The sequence below is a fragment of the Cloeon dipterum genome, chromosome 2 (genome assembly GCF_949628265.1).
Source record: "Cloeon dipterum chromosome 2, ieCloDipt1.1, whole genome shotgun sequence".
In the NCBI taxonomy this organism is placed as follows: domain Eukaryota; kingdom Metazoa; phylum Arthropoda; class Insecta; order Ephemeroptera; family Baetidae; genus Cloeon; species Cloeon dipterum.
In genome coordinates, this window is record NC_088787.1 from 29,595,611 (window position 1) to 29,609,527 (window position 13,917).

General features: G+C 36.9%; 3 protein-coding genes and 1 long non-coding RNA gene across 18 annotated transcripts in view; 3 read left to right on the forward strand and 1 right to left on the reverse strand.

Annotated features, from left to right (window-relative positions):
- The first annotated feature begins 1,874 nt into the window (after positions 1-1,874).
- LOC135936265 (DNA polymerase III PolC-type-like) lies at positions 1,875-4,046 on the forward strand. Its single transcript, XM_065479022.1, has 4 exons — positions 1,875-1,975; positions 2,288-2,656; positions 2,835-3,192; positions 3,373-4,046. Exons 2-4 carry the CDS (start codon positions 2,309-2,311, stop codon positions 3,588-3,590), a joined length of 924 nt encoding a protein of 307 aa, XP_065335094.1. The 5' UTR covers positions 1,875-1,975; positions 2,288-2,308; the 3' UTR covers positions 3,591-4,046.
- Positions 4,047-4,424: 378 nt separating this feature from the next.
- Positions 4,425-10,876, forward strand: LOC135935484 (alpha-tocopherol transfer protein-like). Its single transcript, XM_065477870.1, has 7 exons — positions 4,425-4,557; positions 8,141-8,279; positions 8,798-8,954; positions 9,040-9,292; positions 9,585-9,695; positions 9,753-9,855; positions 10,184-10,876. Exons 1-7 carry the CDS (start codon positions 4,543-4,545, stop codon positions 10,339-10,341), a joined length of 936 nt encoding a protein of 311 aa, XP_065333942.1. The 5' UTR covers positions 4,425-4,542; the 3' UTR covers positions 10,342-10,876.
- On the reverse strand, positions 10,589-12,959 carry LOC135935487 (uncharacterized). Its single transcript, XR_010574223.1, has 2 exons — positions 12,793-12,959; positions 10,589-11,152 (listed from the first exon to the last, which is right to left on the reverse strand). It is a non-coding gene; the product is annotated as an uncharacterized LOC135935487 (long non-coding RNA).
- Positions 12,960-13,080: 121 nt separating this feature from the next.
- The window catches only part of Rbp (RIM-binding protein), a 30,015-nt gene continuing 29,178 nt past the window's right edge, over positions 13,081-13,917 (forward strand). For 6 of the 15 annotated variants that reach the window (XM_065477840.1, XM_065477843.1, XM_065477841.1 and 3 more), the window contains exon 1: positions 13,082-13,339. In XM_065477840.1, the coding sequence (XP_065333912.1) occupies positions 13,166-13,339 (174 nt within the window). In that variant the 5' untranslated portion in view covers positions 13,082-13,165. Of the gene's footprint in view, positions 13,340-13,917 lie in introns of all 15 variants that reach the window. The other 9 variants (XM_065477845.1, XM_065477838.1, XM_065477839.1 and 6 more) reach the window with 3 other exon arrangements.

Consider the following 13,917-nt stretch of genomic DNA (forward strand, 5'->3'; position numbering starts at 1 on the left):
GCCAAGCTGTTGGGACTGCTGATAATGCCGATAAGTTATACACATGCAAAAAGGAATAAATACCAAGTTGCTATAATCATTACAATGTAAGATAATGTTTTAACTTTATTTAATGTTTAAAATGCAGATAACCCTTTAAATTTTTTGTCAGTTCTCGATTAATATTCAACTCAAAATTTAAAAAAAGCTCTTCGTCGCCTGTTCAATCCTGATTAACTGCAACCTTGCCTTCTCGCTGCTGTACCAGAGCAGAGAGATGTGTTAGCGCAAAAAGCTATAGGATATTACTTAGCATCCTTGCAGGCTGAAAACAGGTTCATGATGTCCGCAATGAAGGTCGAAAATAATTATTTCACTTGTTAGAAGAAAGAAAGCCTAATATCGCAAGAAATTAAAAAAATTGCCTTTCAAGGCATAATTTAACCAGTCACTTGAGCTTTTCAAATCGATCATAGTTTAAATTAAGAATCGCGTATTTTATGTATCAAAACTAACGCACATTTATATAAAGAAAAGCAATTTCCTCTACACTTGTAAACAATGCTGGACCCTGCTGGCCTTCATAACAAAATGATTAGTAACACATTTCAAATGAAAGGATAACAGGAAGAACAATTGATTGCCATCAACATAATCTCTTTTTCTTCTAGAACCTCTGCTCAGCACTTCCTTGGGCTTTGAGCTCACCAGGTCCCATTAACACAACCGAGTGGCCGCAGAGGAGCTCGGGCCAAATGTGGCCGTCTTTTCGCGTTTAAGACGCCAGACAAAAACCAGACCGTTGAGCCTTTTTTGCTCCAAAGAAAAACATATTTATCACAAGCACAACAAAATCTTACTGAAATTTAAAGTCATAGAATTTGAATAACGTTTAAATTATGCGCAAGTCATCTTGTAAACGGACGTGGAAAGTGTACTCCTTTGCAGTCCTTCTTCTTAATTCGAATTGCAAATAATATTTTTCATACCATTTGGGTGTTGGGCGCACCAAATTTTGCAAACATTTTTCATAATTCGATTGAGCTTTGCGGTGTTAAAATTCATGTTGCGGTATAAAAGATCCACAAATGTTTTACTATTGAAATTTTAGCTTTTTTTCTAGAAAAATCGATTGTGACTTATCTATTTCAAAATTGACTTTAAATAATTATTTTAATTAACTGTTGAATTCCTTTTCCAATTAATTGATGTTACAATATGCTGTAAACTCTGACAGTAAATATGAACCTAATTTAATCCCAATTGATCATATAAAGAAATAAATATTGTTCAAATAAAATTCGACTCGTGACGTTAAGTTCGAACATCAGATTTCAAGACCCCCTGATGATTATGTTGAATAGAGTTAATTAGTAGGTAGGATTATTTGAGCCATTTCATTCATCCGACTTCAACTTAAATCTACAGATTTGACTGCTCATTAATTGATTCGATCATGATCATACAAATAAATTGTGTTTATAGTTAAAAGCGCAGCAAGGAAACCCTTGGATCAAGATTGCATCCTGCACTGAAATTATATATATGCCCTTGAAAATTATCGCACAAGCTGTAGCACCAATAACAATCACAATTATTTTATTATTCATACATTGTCCTACTCGGCTCTTCCCTTCTTGAAGTGGGATTGAAAACGGGCCAGTGGAGTGTTAAACAGTAAAATTGGATTGTGATCGAAATTACGAGTTGGCAACCGTGTGGTTGACGAACAATTAAATTGAACAGAAATAAGATTATTTGGATTCGCTGTGGCTCATCTTTGTGCGATAATATAATTAAGCGAAATCAAGCCATATAGCTATCTCTTGTGAATTCAAAGACATTACAACCGGCGATAAGAAATAAGTATCACCGGTCAGATAAAGAGGCTTTTATATTTTCATTTTCCTTCGACAAAGAGCCATCTAGTGCGTGCGTGCCCCGAAATTTAGGAGAAAGTAGTGATTTAAGAATTTCGAATTGAACTGAGCTGCAGGTGAGAAAATTTCGATCATTTTTTTCAGATTGCGTGGGCAAATCTTTCAATGCATTTATTAATGTCGTGAAAGTACATTTCCAAGGTTGAGGAAATGATTTCGAAAAAATTTTATGCAATGGAAAAAAGTCAAACCATATAATTCATGAATTGATTTGTTTCCCATCAGATTCAATCCAATTAAATTCAAATTTAAGTGATCATAAATCAAGTTTTTCTTAACTCTGTTGATTATTTCTGCTGTTATAAAAATTAAGTTGTGTATAAGATAAAATAAATACTAAGTCCGCTTACGTTTATGTTCAACTCTAGATTTTGCAAACAAGAAAAAAGATGAAGTTCCCACCTCTTCGCAAATCCGTCAAAACTATCCCTTTGGATGACTACAGTTCTTCTAAGCTTGTGTTTTTTGACTTGGAAACAACTGGCTTGGGGGTGGACAGCGAGGAAATCGTCCAGCTGTCAGCTGAAACAGACAGTGAGGCGCTGAACTTCTATGTTAAACCTCGATTCCACGGAAGAAATAAACCTGAACATAATTCAACAAATGGTCTCGTCTTCTGTAACGGAAATGTCTATAAGGGCTATTCGGGATTAAATGCAGGCGAAGAGTTGCCAGCAGTTAATCAATCGGACGCTCTGGAAGAATTTGTTACTTTTTGCGAATCCTTTGAAACTAAGGTGAGTACCTGTCATTTTTACCTTATCAAATAATTACTTTAACTACAATTAATGCATTTAATTTTATTAAGCCTATGCAATTCTATATTTATCTAGAATCTCTTCAAAAAAAGTAAAAATAATGTACTTAAATGATGAAAAATATGTTCAATAGAATATTAATGAATTTTCCCTTTAGGTAACAATTGTGGCACACAACGCACATTTTGACATGGGATTCCTACGGCACGCCTTATTAGAAGATGCACCGCTTCTTGAGCGCTTTGCAAACGCATGCATTGGTTTTTTGGATACCGTCTCAGCCGCCCGCAAATTGTTGCCAAAGTCGGCTCCAGATGGTCCAAAAAACCATAAACTTTCAACCCTTTTAGAGCATTTCTTAGGAAGTGTGCAGGTAGAGCTGCACGACTCAGCCGTCGACGTTTCGTCACTTCGTGTGATCTTCCGCGACATGGGCAAAAAAAGTGATTACCAACCGTACACCTTCTTCCTCTCTGATTACTTGCGATACAAGGCTGTATATTCCAATGCAAAAGGTGTGTATTTGCCTCAGTACAAATTTATAATACCGTTTCTTATTGTTCCACGTTTCAGAATAGTTCAATACTGAAATATTTGATTGCTCTCAATTGAGCTATTTATCGTGTTTTGAATGCTCTGAATTTATTTACTTTTTGTTTGATTGTAAACATAAAAATCATATTTATCTGTTTTAGAATTGGACCGCGCTTTTACTCATTATCAGCTTACATTGCGACCGAACCAGTTTATGCAGTTGGCCAGTGAATTTGACCTCCAGAATCTTGTAGCCTTGGCTAAAAATATGAGCAAGCAGGAATTTGCAGATGAGGTTAGATCCAAATGTGATCTTCTTTTAGAAAAGACCGTTGTCTCAATATTCGTGGGAATAAATTCAGGCCTCCCCTTACAATAAGATCACCATTAATAAAACTTTCGGTTGATCGCCTTCTTAGAAGCAATTTATGTTTCGTTCAAATCGATTGACCCTTCCCAAGTGGAATGAACCTTATGTATTTTAAATATATCGTTTTTGTTGACAAATTAATTTTGCTTGTTGTTAGCTTAAATAAAAAATGCACCGTTTTCAATTTTGAAGCATTGAAATTTAGGAAGATAAATTATAATATTATATGCCATTTTATTTGTTGAAGGGTTGGAGATGAGCTAAATTATGGTAAATATGTGAATTAATTTTTCTTTGAAAATTGAGATGAAATGGCAATGCTTTATTATATTTTGTGATTTAAGTTTTGGTATAAGGAGCACTATATTATAATTAATTTTTTGTGTGTAACTAAATTTGTAAATATGCGGGCAGGAATGAAGGAGCTTCACTTTTTGTACCGTTGTATATATACAAATAAATATATGAATGTAAACAATAAATCTGCGTTTTCTTAGACTATTTTGTTTATCATTGAACAGCTCCATCTTATTATTGGTGTACGATTGGAGAGGGTAAACATGATTATATTAACAACTCTACTTAATTATTGAAACAAGCGAAACGAATGAATCAAAGTCAAGTTTATATTTTGACAGCAATGTAAATAGTGTTTTCAAGCCACACACGTGTACCAAACTGGTCCAGCGGGAGCCAAATAAATTTAACATTTCATCAGGTGGAATCGAGTTGTCCGCCTCAACGACGCACGCTTGAGGCCTCTCACATTGAGACGCACAGGCAGCAACTCGATTTGCCCACCTCACTCAATTTATCAAAACATTACGAGCGAGAGTGGTAGTGGAATTGATTTAGCCGCAGCGCGAGGAGAGGAAGGGAGCGAGAGCAAGGTGCCGCGCTGCTCCGGCGCTCGAATGCTCTCAGGTGCATTTTCGCAGGCAGTCACCCATCAGCAGCCAACATGAGCGCTTCCCCGGTGAGTACGAAACGCGATTAGAGTTCGCTGCACTTCTCCAGGAGAGAGCGCAGTGTGTGTGTGATTCCGAGTAAAAGGTGCAAGAGTGCAGCGTCCTTTGTTGCTCCGGATGACCTGATTCTTACTGACCACCGGTGACGTCGCTTGCAAGGTCGGAACCTGCTCTCGACTTTGCAGGCGTCGTCACAGCGTGAATGATAAAATTTTTTATAAAAATTCATGCCTCCTGAGCGGCTAACGGGTTCTTGCAATTGGCCTACATCTTAATTAATCCCAGTTTTCTTGCCAGTAGCAATCTGCAAATATTTATATCTTAATTAATACTAAATCAAAACGTTATTATGACACCTGCTAGAAAAATACCATCACAATTAGTGTAATAGGTCATACTTTCATATATTGTGCGTGAATCATAGAGAGAGCATAATGGCTCATTAATCTTGTGTGAAAACAAAGGCGCAGCGAAATTAATTGCCTCTCAAGTGACGGCTTGCCGTTATCATAACTTCCTTTCTTGAATTCGGAAGTACGAATAGTTTTGTGTGTTCCTCGATCGCTCCATTAGCGTGCTGCCGCAAAAGAGCAAATTTGCCCTCGTTAAAATCTTCTGTTTGAACGTCAACTCTTTTTACGACGCCGCGTAAATATTTATTTGGCATCTCTATAATGAAGTGTGTTTGTTTTGAGAAATGACTATTCTTGCGAAAAATATGCTGATGCGGTCCATCGTCTGCCGGCCAGAGAGAAAAGCGAAAGTTTCTCGCGGCTGAAGAGGCGAAAGGCAACTGAAAGTCCACGTGCACGTACGCGCCGCGGCGACACTGCGAATTATCCGCATTAAGGCGCGCTAACGAAGCTCGATTTCTCGACTTTTTGCCGCCGAGAATACGTTGAATAACACTGACGTTCATTTTTATTTCGCTCTGAATATAGCAGCCCAATAACTATACCTTTCAAAAGAGTCATGGCGAAGTTTATTGCTTTTTTATGACTGAGAAAATTTGTGGGCCAATCCATATCCATAACCACCGAGTGAAACAGATACATTCTAAAAATTAGATCTGATTAAAGTTGCATTTTAAGCCACTGCCACTTATTTCGCCAATTCAATTACCCTAATTTGTCAACTGCCCGGAATGCACAGAACCATTTCTATAAAGTTCTGATTATAAATATGAACTAGAAATATTTTATTTAAAGATTTGAGAAAAATTCTTCTCTTCTGTTTTTACAAAAGAAGACTTTCCCTTCAGGTACTTAGCATAAAAAATTGAAAATTTTAACAATAAATAGAAAAATTGCTTCTGCCTATCCAAAACTAACAATTAAAAAAATAGCTTCGCGTGTTTGGATCGTGTGACTCTGTCTTGTTGCGTTATGCCTAAATTGGAATGCATTTAAAATCTCATTTAAAAGATTTTTTTTCCCTTGACACAATAGAAACTTACACACAATATCAGCTGAACTTTCATATCCAGCACGGATTTAAATTCGTTTCAAAGAGTCACTTCGTCATGTCTGCAATCAAAGGTTTTTGATGCGATGACTTGCAGATCGCGAAAGGATAAATAACTTGCAATTGTGCTGCTGCATCTTGATTTAGAAACTCGACTGCGATTGACACAATAGAATGCATAAAATAATTTTCACACTTTTAATTAGCAAGTGAGACATCTTTCGAAACGCACGTACATTTTGTAACCGGCGCAGAAAACACTTATTCACCTTGCAGAAAATTCATGCTTATAATTAAAGCTGTTTGGTTAGTAAATTGGACCACGTGCAATTTTAATGGTTGTTTAGTTTCTAATTCGGCGCTCTCCTAATTTCATGAGAGTTTCCTTGAAAATTACCACTGAGTAAAAGCTGTGTATTTTGGATAATAACTTCATCTTGACGTAAATCATTAAACAATTGACGGCACTTTTAATAATACATATTTTGGACTGTAGCTTGAACCCTTCAGGAAATAATAAAATTACTTGTGTGATGCAATTTATTTTATTTGTGTGATTCAACTATTCGATTGCAACAACTTCACCGTAGTACACTTCAATAGAGCTCATTGTAAGTCATAACACAACTTTTGATTCCAGGCGCAGCGTGCAAATAATAATCCATAATAAATGGATACGCTAAACATGCGTTGCAATGCTTTCTCTTGACTCTTTTTGAGCAGGGAGCAAGTAAACTTTGATGACAATCCATTTATACCAATCTAACACTCCGCACGAAATCTTAACACTAGGTTGATTGCCATTGTTGAGCTTCTGCTGTATAATTAAATTTCGTAAGACGGTTTTCTCGGCGGCGGTCACGCTGGTATAACTTCTAAAAGTTTTATTGCTTCTTCTCAAGAATTAACTGCGTTAACTATATAACCAGAAGCTTTTGTTGGTAGAAACGATTTTTCTTTACGCAAACGCAGCGAAAAACGCATTCCCAAGTCAAATATTACGTGAAATGATATGTCATTTCAACAGAAGCAACGTTTTTTGTCATTATAACATTTTATATAAGATCTGAACAAAAAAATACCGATTTATTAATTAAACCTTGGTGTAAAGTTGAAACATCAGCTTGTTAGAATAGAACGTCATTGAATGAGAAAGCTATGAGAAATGACATTTGTGCAATCAATTAAGCAACACCGTGAATTATAGTAGATGCCGCGTCGAATCACATATACATACTTCCTATGATAATAAATAGTTAATTTATGTTTTGTCATATTGATTGTCTACACCCTTGTATCTACTCGAAAAAAAATCAATCTGGATAAAGGCAAGTGAAAAAGACAGAGTTTTATTTTATCCGCACTGGTGAACATTTTTCTTGATGTCTAAAGCAACATTATAGCGACCAAAATATTTATCATAAACAAATAAATTCCGTATGCGTTTTAAAACAATGTCTAGGAAATTTTAAGCAACATAATGAGCTCGAAATAATTTAAATAAAGAGATTCACGATACAAAACACCGTCCCTTTCATTTGCTTTTGAGAAAAATGTTCATGAAATATATTGAAATTTGTTACAAATATTGAAATTCCGGAAATTCCAAAGCTGGAGCCAACTTTTTCATTTTGAGGTGAAGGACATATATTTACTGTATGCTAAAATCCAGTTGAAAGTTTTCCACGTGTCAGTGTATGCAAGGACGCGAAACCAGTTCGCCATAAGTAGAAGTGTAAAAAATGCAGTCCCGCAAATCTGTTTCACGTGCGGTCGCTTTAATAATTTTCGGCGCTCACGCCGCTCACGGGCCGCGGTCGCGCGCCTCTGGCTAGACCTAGAAAGTTTTCCTGGCCTGCTTGCTGACTCGACCGCCGCTGTAATATTACGCGTGTTATCAAATAGCTTGCTCACGTTTCACAACCGAATCAACCAACGCGTTACGCATTTTTGGATCCGTGTGGTGAGCAAGCCAGAGCGCGGAACCAGCCTTTTTTGCTTAAGTGACAGAATGTGTAATTATATGTGGTTTCCGCAGCAGAAATTGCTGCTTGAATGTTGCAAACACCGGTCTTCAAATATTTATTGATTTTGTGTAAATAAAAAATGGTGTTATTGTTTTTGCAGGGGAAGCAGAGTCAGAAAATTATACCCTTTCTCCGGGGTCTCAGCAACGAGTTCCAGCTTGTGCTCAAGAAACACAAGGAAGATGTCCAACATATCCAGAAGTGGATGACCCACCAGAAACACCTACCTACCATATCAGGTGAGTGTCTTTCAGAGTGGAAAATACATATTAAAAAGTTGATAAGCTATTTTAATTTCAATGTGGCTCTTTTTTATTAATTAATGTTAAGAAAATAAATTGAATAAGAAAAACTAAAGCAGAATGTTGCAAAAGTGAAGGATTGAAGAAAATAATTATACATATAAGAGATTACTCTGAATAGAGTATCCACCGTTAGAAACGACAGATTGCGCTCCTTGCTGAGCACATTAAAAAAAATGCAAAAGTGACAAACTCTTTGAACCCCGTTACTCCCCAACCAAAAATTGTGCTAATTTTTCTCAGTTAAATGTGCGTAATTTTTATTGCTTATATGCTTTCAAAATAAACATGTCAAATTCAGCTGTTTTGAGCACCAAGGACCATAAAATGTAATTAAAATACGCTTTGGGATTCTTATATGTATATATGGACAGGAAACAATAAAGCATGCGAAGTTCAATCTAAAAAAAAATTAATTTTGGAATTTCATAAAATTGACTTATTTAATTTTCCAGATGAATTTGTGCTGTTGTTTCTGCACAGTTGCGAGTACAGTTTGGAGCGCGCGAAGAACACGATAGAGACTTACTTCACAATAAGGGCTGGAGTCCCGGAATTCTTTGCCCGAAGAGACCCAAAGACTGCAGACATCAAAAACTCATTAAATGTCGCGTAAGTTCTAAAACTACGTGATTTATAAATATTAACATTTGCAAAAAATACAGGATTTGGTCTAATAATTTTAAACCATCTACAGGGAAATGATCGCGGTACCAAAGTCAACTCCCAGTGGCAACCGGGTGTTGCTATATCGGCTCAAGGAGACAGAGCCCAGCAAGGCCAATTTCGTCGAGCTGATGAAAGCCTTCTTCGTGTTCGCCGACTTCAGAATCAGCGAGGATGGCCTCGCACCTGGCTACATCGTTGTTTTTGACATGAAGGGAGTCTCCATTGGACACCTTACCAGGGTGTCACTGCCGGCGCTAAAAAAGTTCATGGTCTACATTCAGGTAATTGTTTTTAAGAGTATTTCTGTTGCATTTCAAAAGCTTTGCTTTACAAATCACTGAACCACAATTCCACCTATGCAAATAAGCTTTACATCTAAAATATCAGTCATGCAATGTTACTGATCAGTGATTGTTCATTAAAACCCAATATCAGAACTTAATACTCTGATAAAAACCTTGAATAACATATTTCTGCAACTACTGCCATAGTAAAAATCTTGTGGTATGGAGTTTGTTTGTTAAAAATAAGCAGACAACCTTAAAATTTAAAATTATACATTTCAAATTGCAGGAGGCCCACCCTGCTCGGTTGAAGGCCATCCACGTTATCCACTGCGTGTCCTTCATGGACAGAGTGATGGCTCTGGTCAAACCCCTCATGAAGAACGAACTGATGGGACTGGTAAGTTTGTTTTCCCCAAACGCTCATTTGATGAATATTAAAATGTCTCAATCACAGCTTCATCTGCACACGGGTGGTGCTGACAGCATCAAGGACATTCCTCAGGAGATTCTGCCTGAAGACTACGGCGGTTCCGCGCCTCCTACTCCTAAGATTCACGGTAAAATCACTCAAAATCCTTTTTTACTTGCTTTTTTATCATTTTATTGACAACAAATTTCTCCTGCAATATGAAAATGAATAACCAAATTTATCATTGAAAAATCAACAGAACAAAGTTATGATGATGATTTTTTTGCGGGTATTTAATTGCAATCCTTTTAAGATGTTATAAAATAATTCTTATATTCTATATTTTAGTTTTTAATAGAAAACATGTTTTGGTAAAATTGCAATAGGTATTATAAAATTCAGTAGAAAAAGGAATGCCAGCTTGTTTATTCTTTTTCAAATAACGTATTTTTAATTCAGTATATTTGAAATTTTAGAAATGAACCGTCTCACCATGGAAAAGGATTACGCTGAGTGGATGAATGCAGAGGAGGCTTTCAGGGCGGATGAGAGCCGCCGAGCCCCTGGAAGCGGAAAAAGCAGCAGTCAGCTCTTCGGGATGGAAGGTTCCTTCCGGAAACTCTCCATAGATTGACTGCCAACGTCAACCAAAACGCATTCACTCTAGATGATACTCCAAAAATAGACTCCTATCTACCTTTATAACAGACTGTTAACAGCACTCCAATATGTTTATCTACAAGTCTGCAATTCGTTGTATTTTAATTATTTTTAGCTCAATTTAAAGATTGTTACGTATTCTAACTGTGTGCTTTTTTAATGTTTTTATGCAGCATTTCTCATTTTCATATTTTATACACCACCAGATAGCATTAGATGGATTTAATTTTTGTTGATACGTTTACTACCTGAAGTTTCTGTGAAGCAAGCTAAAATTTGTCACAACGGTTCCAAAATAAATTTTCAAGAAGCAAAAGCACACAACCTCTTTCAAGTGATTTTAAATAACGGTATTGTTGATATATGCATGTGAATTTAATGCAGCTAATGTATTTTCTGTGTCCATTTTACAATCGATCGTCTGAGCGCGCGCAGCAGGTTTTTGTGTTTTGTCTCGTGCGATGGAAAATAAAATCAAGCGTGTGTGTGCATACAGCAAAAGAGATTGACTCGTAGACGCGTTATTTCCACTCCAATTAATGACACATAAACAAGAGGCGGGCGCGAGCAGACGACCTATTTGTGCTAATGTTCGCGCCGGACAACAACCATGGGCTGTAGGCTCGGGCAAACTAATAATAATACAAAAGGGCGGACGCGCCACTGCTGCTCACGCGGCGCAACACTCACGACAGTTTTCCTGCGTCGTCAGCCACCGGGAAAACACGACCGGCGACAACAGCTGGCGTGCTGCGTCGTTTTCCCCTTCAAACTCGCATTTCTACCTGCCAAGAACACAAAACGATAAAATATTGCTCTACAGGGTGCGAAAGGCTTAATCATTTTTTTCTGTCCCCTCAAGTTTATTTCTCAAACGCCCAAATTAAAAATAAAAAAATCCTTGACCATGAATTAATTTAGTGGATTGGTTTGGGCTGAAAGTTTGCCATTCTAAAATCAATTTTTGCTTTAAATGCTATTTAGAAGAAACTAAATAAATAATTTTCGATGTGACATCTGTCACGCGTCCAAATTAAAGTGCGTTTTGTCTTTTTACTGTTGCTCTTAGAGGATGAGTACAATAAACCATTTGGCCAAAATGCTCATCTTATCTAAAACACCACTCATGTAGAGAGCCAAAGATTATATTTTTGTACCCACTTATTACAGGAAACAAGAGTTTTAACTTATCAACTGTCTAGTCATCACAATCACCCCAGAAGTTTAGCAAATTATTGCCGCGCTATTTTGCTGCATGAAGTCATCGTCATCAGCTCCTGAAGGTGAAACTACCTAATTAGCACATTGCAGATATTTTGAAGTAAATATAATCGAGTCTTGCCAAAGTCCCATGAGATTTCTGCAACCTTTTAAATATCTTCATTTGTTGTTACGAAAAAGCATTTTCTGCAAACAAGGACATTTAAACGCTAACACTTTATTCAAATAGTATTATAAACCAGGTAAGTACATATATTCCCTCTCATTTTTAAAATAATGATATCGGCAGGAAGTGCTTTATTTGCCGTGTAAGAAATTAGTGAAAAAATATCAAATAATGTGTAAAATATCTTCATCTGTAAAGAAGGTTTGAACATTTTTCTTATTCTGGAACTAATAACTAGGGAATTTTAGTCATTTCTTGGAATTCTGATTAAAAAACAGCATGTTAAAATTGACTCTTTGGACCAAAAGCCTTCTGCAGCCGACTATTTTTTGCCGAAAGTAACAACTTAATCACTAAATGCGGGAGAAACATTGTCTGTTAAAATATCAAAATTTCTCTGTATGTCAATAATCTAACTCTGGTAAAAAATTTTGACACATCAAATTGATCGTGTTTAAAACGGAGAGAACCAAAATACCCTTTGTTTAATTGAAGCAAAATTTCTGCAAAAATTCATGTTTAATCGAATTGATGATTTTACGAAATTCAAACTGTCATAATAATCTTTTACATCGAATTTTTGTCAGCAAAAATGACAATTTTTTTCAAAGACCCAGACTATTTTGATAAAAATTGACTTACAATTAGGGTTTAATTTTCGCCTGCAAAATAAACTAAGTAAGTTCTTATAAGTCTATCCTCACATCGGCATGTATCTAATTAATGGGTTCGGAACACCTTAATACCTTTTTTTTATCAATTTTTTATATAAGTGAAATCTGGATAACCATTTCAGACATGTAGCCGACACTCTCGAAATATCCGAAATTTATAATAAAACCAATATCTCCATGTAAGCTAAACTTGCTTATTTTTGTTTCTCCCGTATACTATATATGCTCTAATTGCCTTTTAAAAAATTGTTTTAAATCGCCAGAAATTATAAGATTATTATTATTAATAATTTTAAAAATTAAAACCAATTGATTTTGACGTTCGACCTTCCTTAAATTTTAGAACTTTCTGAAAAGCACTCACCATGGTGCTGCAGCGGCGTTAAAATAAACCGAGCTGGCGATCTGCACGTCACCGATGCCTCCTCAAGATTGAGCCGCTCGCATTACAGAGGACAGATTCAATCATCGTCAGCAAACAGGTCACATGAGAGAATAAGAGCGCAAATATAGGGGTCAGCGTAGTTGCGGGTCAGGTAGTACATTGAGGTCGCAGGTGCAAAGGACTGCAGTCCGTGCGGCCAATGAGAGGTAGCTGAGGCTCTTTGTTGTTGTCGTGTGCTTATCTGACGGACGACACGTTGCTCAACGGCCCATGTCGAGTACGCGACGGAGCTCTCGCGGCGGCGACGACTCTGTTCGTTCCCTCTTTTCGTCGTCGGCCTTGCCACTGAACTATGCGCCTCAACGCCAGCCTCAGTCAGCAATCGGACGCTGGACAAAAGACACACGCGCGTCGACACCAAACCGAACCGAAACGAACGCACATGGCGCCGACGACGGCGCCCCCGGCAGCCACCGCCCCCAAGAGGCCGTCCAACGCCACCTCCACCAGCTCCAAGGGCAAAATGGTGAGCGTAAAAATTATCGACACCCACGGATGACAATGTCGCGTTAGATTTGATCCAGTTGAATGACGACTTAAATAATTGACATCCCTTGGAAATATTACAATAAAATCAGATTTTAATTTGCGGCGCAACATGACAAGACAAACAAAGCGAATGATCACAATTTTTCAAATTTTGGCAAGCCATATTTTAATTTAAATCGAGCGCTTCTATGTTAGTTCGCGGCCGAAAAAGAAACGTGATTCTCGCATGCAAGAGCGCTTTATGCTTGATATCGAGTACCAAGAGGTTTCTCGAAGAAGAAAAGAATCAAATTTCAGCTAAATCATCAACTATGTTTCAAATGTGAATCATTTGATGTCCTTAAAATAAAATTTAATCATCAATCCAGAGGAAAGAGAAACAAATTTTCGGTTTATAAAAGGTCAAGTTTTGGATGAATTGTTGGACGGTTTAGACGTTTTGGGTCAATTCGTAGTGTTTGCTTCCGTAAAAATCTCACGTTTTATTGGCTATTTCAGGATGAGATTTGACAATAAAAAATATTAAATTTCAAGGTGTTTTATTTTCTTGAAAAT

What these genes read in the sequence shown, in the direction of transcription:
- LOC135936265 (XM_065479022.1), top strand. Translation starts at nt 2,309, where the DNA reads ATGAAGTTCCCACCTCTTCGCAAATCCGTCAAAACTATCCCTTTGGAT. An exon ending in GCGAATCCTTTGAAACTAAG is followed by an intron (nt 2,657 to 2,834) that starts GTGAGTACCTGT and finishes TTTTCCCTTTAG; the next exon opens with GTAACAATTGTGGCACACAA. An exon ending in TGTATATTCCAATGCAAAAG is followed by an intron (nt 3,193 to 3,372) that starts GTGTGTATTTGC and finishes TATCTGTTTTAG; the next exon opens with AATTGGACCGCGCTTTTACT.
- LOC135935484 (XM_065477870.1), top strand. An exon ending in AAAAACTCATTAAATGTCGC is followed by an intron (nt 8,955 to 9,039) that starts GTAAGTTCTAAA and finishes AACCATCTACAG; the next exon opens with GGAAATGATCGCGGTACCAA. An exon ending in TCCTACTCCTAAGATTCACG is followed by an intron (nt 9,856 to 10,183) that starts GTAAAATCACTC and finishes TTGAAATTTTAG; the next exon opens with AAATGAACCGTCTCACCATG.